This window comes from Teleopsis dalmanni, chromosome 2 (assembly GCF_002237135.1).
Source record: "Teleopsis dalmanni isolate 2A chromosome 2, ASM223713v2, whole genome shotgun sequence".
NCBI classification, from domain to species: Eukaryota; Metazoa; Arthropoda; class Insecta; order Diptera; family Diopsidae; genus Teleopsis; species Teleopsis dalmanni.
This window is the reverse complement of record NC_051847.1, coordinates 124,180,418-124,187,983: the sequence shown is the minus strand read 5'-3', so window position 1 is coordinate 124,187,983 and position 7,566 is coordinate 124,180,418. Positions and strand designations below refer to the sequence as shown.

At 30.2% G+C, this 7,566-nt stretch overlaps 1 protein-coding gene across 1 annotated transcript; it reads right to left on the bottom strand.

The window, feature by feature from the left end:
• Positions 1 to 4,449: 4,449 nt before the first annotated feature.
• Positions 4,450 to 7,435, bottom strand: LOC119681089 (transient receptor potential channel pyrexia-like). Its single transcript, XM_038094162.1, has one exon. It carries the CDS (start codon positions 7,371 to 7,373, stop codon positions 4,569 to 4,571), a length of 2,805 nt encoding a protein of 934 aa, XP_037950090.1. The 5' UTR covers positions 7,374 to 7,435; the 3' UTR covers positions 4,450 to 4,568.
• Between the last annotated feature and the right edge of the window lie 131 nt (positions 7,436 to 7,566).

The following is a 7,566-nucleotide window of genomic DNA, read 5'->3' as shown; positions in this document are numbered from 1 at the left end:
ATATATATATATTCATTTGAAACTATTTTTACTTTTTCTTAGAATGTTTACGTAAATCTGCACGTGGTGATGTCACAGTACGCATGCCAGGTACTGGTATTATCACCATTAATGGACAGGATATTACATATTTTGACAATATACAATGTCGTGAACAGGTAAGTCAACAACTTTTCTTTAATAAGAATACAACTGTATTATATTTTATAAAATTTATATGGAAAAGAAAATTCATTATTAAATTAATTTAGCACTAAAGTTATTATTAATGTTAAAGTATTTAACCCAAACAAAAAATAATTATAACCAGTCCAGTAAAGTAAAAAACTTTATAAAGTAATATAATTTAATTTACGCATAAACTTATATATTAAAAATAGTCACTTATTATTTTTCAGTTAGATCATGATCTACTTTTTTAAGCACGATTAAAAAGCAAAAGGTTTTATCCTTATTAGATGTTATATATATATCGCCTATAAAGTAAGTAGTATGCTATTGTTATTGTAGCGTAATACGATAAACTCAAAAGCATTACATAAAAGAATTACGAGAGTGTAGAATAGAGTAAGATTGGGAAGCTTAGGGGCAGATGTGGTATTTGATAAAAGATATCAAATGTAATCTTGGTATAGGTGAATAAATCTAGCCACCTCAATAAAGTAGTTATAAATTAATATCAATCAATAATTTGAAAAGAGATAGATGATTCAAAGTATGTGCTGCAAGTAACTATGCATGAGTCTATATACTCCATCCCTCTAAATTTTCGTATTGAGAATTTTGTTGCGATTTTTGAGATTTTCTTTAAATCTGTATTATCTGTATTAGTACAAATTCACGTCTATTTTTAATATAGAGTCCTTTTAATTTTTTTATAGCTTAGTGCATTAAAAAAAAAACTAAAAAGCGATAAGGTGTGAAACGCGATGTTTTGATTCTGATATAAGAATTTTGGACTTTGAAGAGTCATTGTTATCATTAAAATTTTTAGGTAAATCGAAAGTAGAAAAACTTGTGCCTCTGTCTATATAATGAAAACTTTAACGGAAGTCTAATCTCTCTCTTACAATAATAACAGCCACAAAACTTTATATTATTATAACCAATATCATATTTAGTTTTATTCTTGAAAATTTAGCTGACGATATAGCACAGATCTGTTTAGTTAATTATCCAGTTCTAAACTTACATTAATTAATGCGCAAAAAATTGGCATGGGTGACTATTTAAATTTATCTATATTAGTCGTTTATGATCCTAATTGACGATTAAATCTTTTTTTATTTGAAGAATTTGAAGTTAAAAAACACTAATACTAGTTTCAATGAGACGACCATAGATCTTTTAAAATAATTTTCTCGAAATACCTAATACATTTTCATCACTGTTGGGGTTATTGTCTATCTCCGGTTCTATATTTCTCAATTTTTGCTGTATATCAATGAAATTGTATGTCCGTCCTTTCACATTTGTCATCAGCTACTTCAGATATTTAAATTTTTTGTTTAGAATAAAAAAATTCCATATTTTAGTCTGGGTCTTATTTTTGGTTGTGAGTTTCAAAATAGCAGATGTCTGTTCTGCTTGTCCTGTCTTGTTGAATGTTTCAGATACAGTCCCTCAATGTAAAGTTGTATACTCGAACCCATTGTAGCTGACTGAGATGATGTATTATGTAATATCAACACATTGTGCATCCAGACTAAATAGTAGTCGATAAAAAGTAGGTATAAAGATGGTTGCATCTCAATTTACTGTTCGATAATGACAACGAACAAGTATACGCTGTATAATTAGTTTCATCAATAATTTCGTAATCTCAGAGCCTATGGACATAGTTCTATAAATTTAAGCGCTATAACCAGTTTATACCATATAATACGAATGAAGGAAATAGAAGAAATCGTGCTTTAAAGAAACTACGGTTTCTGTCCTATTTTCTCAAAAAAAGAGCTAAAATTCTTTGAATGGACCAGTTTTCAGGTGATAAACTCCGTTCCCAATATTTGAGTGAACTGTCTCCTTAAAGTAGCTAATGTCATATACATCTTAAGTAATGTGTACCGCTTCTGCATTTAAAGACTCTTATCTGGAATAGTACTGATCTATCTGGTATATCCTTGATTTCGCCCAGTCAGCTCTATCAATCTTTTTTTGCCATCGCAGAAAGTATAGTTATATTATGTCAGTTGTTATATTTTTTTTTTTTTTTGTCTTTATAAAAATAGCTTAAGTCAGCTTAAATTGAGGGACAAATAACAAACAATATCTCTAAAAATTGTTATTTTTGTATCTCAGTAGGTACTACAGTGCTTTTTCCAGTTCTACTAGTTTATATACTATTACATTTAGTATAGTCTCCATATTGGAGTGTTGTAAACTAAGTAGTATTACACATATGGTTTCTGGTTGTTCCCGACTGAAAAACTTTATGTATTCTTATGTTTTCAGGAAAACATACAAGTTTTCATTTTATACACTTACCTATAAATATAATCATTATGTTAATAAACAAACACTTGTAAGAATTGAAACATATTTTTTTTTAAATAATTTTATTTAAAATATAATTTGTTGAAAACTTTTATTACACTACTAATAACTTGAATCCTGCACAGCCTTAATGCCACAAACATTTGTTTGATCTCAGCCAATATTTGTTTTCTCGGTGACGTCGTTTTTATATAGTAAAATGTTCTCAATCATATAAACAAAATTTAATATCATTATTTACTATACACATAAAATATTTGTATATTAAATTATCTGTTCTTATATGTAAATACAATTAGCATTTTATAAATAAGAGATATATATTTATTAAATACAATTAAAAAATATAGGCGCTTGATAGGAATGTATATATATTCGATATTTGCTTAATGTTATATATATTTTTATATATGTTTATATATAAAATAATATTTGGTATTTGCATATATAAATTATATAAAAGTGTATTGATAACAGGCAATTTTTTTTAGAAATTTTTTGGCTAGCCGCTATATATCTAAGGGATTTAGTTATTTTAATAATTATAGGATGTATATATATTTGTTTATGATTTATTTTTTGATGTATTTATATTATATATAAAATTTTATTTAATTATTTTTTAATTTAATTAAATTAGGGGTTTATTTGATTAATTAATATTTTTATTTTATAATTTATGTTTTTATTTAATCAATTTGTTTTTTTATTTAATTAATTTATTCTACTGTTATTTTATAACTTTTCATATTAGAAAATTATACTAATATTTATGGTAATTATATTATTATCTAATGCTGTTATATTTCATATATATTTTACCACTAAGCCTTAAGTCTAGCAGTGTTTTACAATACTGTGAAGGGAATACAATGAGAATGTAAGGTTTCATATTGCCTTTTAATATTAAATATTGTTATATAAGTTTTTTTAGAATTCATTCTACAATGTTTATTATAATATTTAAATATAAAAAATAAAAGTTTTAGTCACTGCAACATTAGCATAAGCTGAGTTTTATAGATCTATTAGACTACTAGTTTTATTGCACGTCTGTCCTTCTACCTGCATTTATTTACAAATAATGCATTTAAAAAGAAAAAAAACAATTTATACTTTACTTAAAAAATTAAGTGTCTAATAATATTTAAAAATACTTTATTATATCTATATATTTTAATAGGAAAACATGTGGCACAAATTATAAATGAGTTATATTTATTAAAATTATCAAGTGTTATAATAAGATCATAGTTCTCTTTATTTAATTTCTATATATGGCTATCGTTGCTCAGCCCTTAAAGTGTCTGATAAACCATATTTGAGCCAGGAGTCTTAACCTGAACCTAGATTAAGTTTAATAAAGTGCGTTTCCTATTTTCTTTGATTATTTGTTGTATAATTCTGAAGATTTTAATAGACTTAAATTGTAGTTCACTCTATTGAACATGTATAATTTTATAGCTCTAATTAAGGGCTTAGAACAACAATATCTCTCCATAATTTGCTTTATTATAACGAAGATTCTTGAAATTGTAATTAATTTACAAATGAGTCTATAGTGCTTTGAATAATATTCAATCTACTGACGTAAAAATCTTGAAAATTAGAGTGGATATAATAACTTTCTTTATGTATGTATGAACTATATGATTTGTTGTATTATAAAAAACGCTAAGTTTGTATCTTGCACTTCTTCCTCTTTTTCTAAATATTCTGAACTTTTGACTTACTAGCTACTCCATCGTTTTAGCATCTGTTGTTACACTTTTTAAACTTTAAAAGAAGGTTATCCGTTTTGTGGTTTATGATACCTTATATGACAGTTTAAACCTATTTTGTTAGATAGTGCTGCGATATCAGGACCACCAAATAGATAACCCGTATTTTTTATTCATATTTTAAAACAATTTATTACAATTACTTCTTCATTTTTTTTGTGCCATTTTCTTAATATAATTCTAAACTAATACTTTTTCTTCTGAAAATATAAATTCTTTATATAATAAATTCTATAGCTCTTATATCATCTAAAATACCACACAGGGTATAAATTAGCCTAAAGTGAAAAATTATTTTCTTAAATTATTTTTTTGCTGATTGGAAATCACAATTAATAGTTTATCGATAACTTTACTTGCTTGTTGTTGTTGCGTTATTAAAGCCTGCTTCAGTTCCTGTATTTCTTGAGTTAAGAACTCAATACGCTCGGCATTATCGTCTATTTTAGTAGTTAGTGTAGTAAAATGTACCGTGTCTAGTTCATCAGTAGTATAGTTTTGACTTTTATTCGTGTTGTATTGGTTTTTGTAGGACAAATAAGTGGCTGCGGTATTTTTAGCCGATATTGTATGGCCAAAATGTTTACGCACTTTTCCCACTTCGTAAGCTTTCATAAGTATTTCGCGTGGTAAACGTTTCTCACTTGGGTTTAGTGGCTTAACACATAGAACTACACGATATGCCTGCGGTGAGACCAAAGCTGTGTAGTGCAATAAATTTCTCAGCCAAGTCGGTAGATAGCCATTGAAAAGAGCGGATTCAATGTATGAAATTAGCTTTGTTTGTCGTACCAATTTTGATAGTCCCGCTGTTTTCTTCAATCCTTGTATATCGTGAACGGCAATGCCAACGAGCAGATTCATCAGTATAATTGTGACAAATAGTAGGAAAAGCACAAATGTAATTTGTGCACTTACTTCTAACAAGAAAGGTGGATCTTTGCCATCTGGATCGTTTATTAGTAAAGAAAGGTCTTGTTCGCCTATCATCATGACCAATACGGATATAAATCCCATGAATGGATTAGCAAATGAAGATGAAGAAGGAAATATAACACAAAAACTTATCGTAAATCCTATTAACATGCACGAGTAAGCCATAAATAACTTGGCAAATTCACCTTGTACTCTAGTGTACATAGCCACATAAACATCGAATACTGGTAGTTGACCGATCATCAACATTAAATTTGTCCAACCCAGCAACACTGCAAATGCCCCGATATGATTTTGAAAGGTGTACGTTTGCTTCGTGTAAATATAAGATATAACAAAAACGCTCGTTATTACAAACCATTCCATTATATTCTCTACCTGCGTCACATAGTGTTTAAATGATGAGTATCCAGTGATGCCATACAGTTTCCGAAATATTTCAACTATAGTAATTGCCACCAATACCCACCATTGCATTTCCATTACAAATGGATTATTGCGTAGCATATCACCAAGTATCGATTGCTTCTGACATAATTCCTGCGCTTGTATTGTGGTATTATCATCCTTGCTACCATTATAGCAGTTATGCGCCAAAGCTGTGAGTACATAAAGTGTAAGAAATAGTACGAATGTGAAGCAAAATATTAATCGTCCAATATAGTATTTACGTATTTTGCCCCATTTTATATACAAAAACGATGAGCATAATGGATGTTCTAGTATTTCCTTTTGTCCTTCATCTACGAATGTGTTCAAGTAGCTGATCTCGCGTGGATGACAATGTTGCAATAGTTGTCGAAAATCTAATTCTAACTCCACTTCACGATTGACTGGGTCTTGTGAATGGTGTAGCGTTATAGCAGCATCAAGTTTTTGTGTTATCATGCCCACAGAGGCGGGAGTTTTTCGCGTTATCACATTCAGTGCCGATGTACCTTTTTTCGATTTTGTTGTTACATCCGCACCATGAAATATTAACATTTCAACACATTGTGCCAAGCCATCTAAAGCCGCTAAATGCAGTGCAGTAAAACCATAAATATCTTTGTGATTAACATTGGCACCCCATTGTATTAGCGTTTCCAATATATCAAAAGCATTCTCTGATTTACCAACAGCAGCATGTAAGGGCGTGCGATGGTCAAAATCTTCGGCATTCGGATCTGCATTGCCATTACGAAGTAAAGATTCAACACACTCCAAGCTAGAGGTGCGAGCTGCCAAGTGTAGTGCAGTAAAACCGCGATGATTCTTCAGTTTAGCATCAGCGCCTTTGGCTAAAAGTAAGTCTACGCACTCCACATTGCCCTCATCAGCAGCTAAATGTAGTGCAGTAGATTCTTTTTCACGTATACAGATTCTGACATTTGGGTCGGCATTTGCTGCAGTCAGCAATGCTTCTAAGCATTGTGCGTTACCTAAATCTGCAGCCAAATGTATCGCATTAGTGCCATTTGGTTTAAGTGAATTAACATCTGCACCTTCAACTATAAATAGTTGTAAGCACTCCAGTGCGTTTGAGCGTACGGCACAGTGCAGCAAACTCTCCTCACAGTTTGGTTTATTGGTATCAATGGTTATGAGCGCGCCATTGTTTATTAAAAATTTAGCTGCCTCCGCTGTGTTACCGAAAGCCGCACAATGCAATGGTGTATAACATTTTGGCTGTAAATTGACATTCATTCCCTTGCCCACCAAAAAACTCAACGTGGAAAGACAACCACTGAAGGCTCCCAAGTGTAAAGCTGTTATACCATTCTGATCACAAAAATTAAGCTCGGCGCCAGCATCTATGAGACTTTGTAACAAATCCCAACGTTTTAAAAATGCTGCCCATAAATAACTGAGATTCTTTTCAATTTTCGATGCTGATTCGAAATGAGTTTTAGTATTCTCGGCAATGACATTGCCTTGTTCGATGTCTTCAAAGAAACGTACACGTCCCGCAGCGCTCTTCATTTGATCGATCAGACTTATGCGGAGTGTATCGTTGCATATTTGCACGCTTAGTTCACTGGTGGGTTCCTCAAAACTGTCATACATACTTGGCGCACTTTCAGCCGGTGGGGATGGTCCACATTCCATATATTCAAATTCACCAGGTGTTGGATATTGTGCTTCTATCATGGCGTCCGTATTGTTGCGCCATCTTACCATAAGATTAGGAGGTATCGACTTGAATCTGAAATTGAAAACAGTTAATTATTTGAATTAATATTTTAAGGTTCTTTAATAAGTTATTGATTTGGTTTTTTAATTATTAATAATAAATAATTAAAATAATTAATTAAATAAATAATTAATTATATATTATATACTTATAGATTATTATACTCATAGATATTACTTT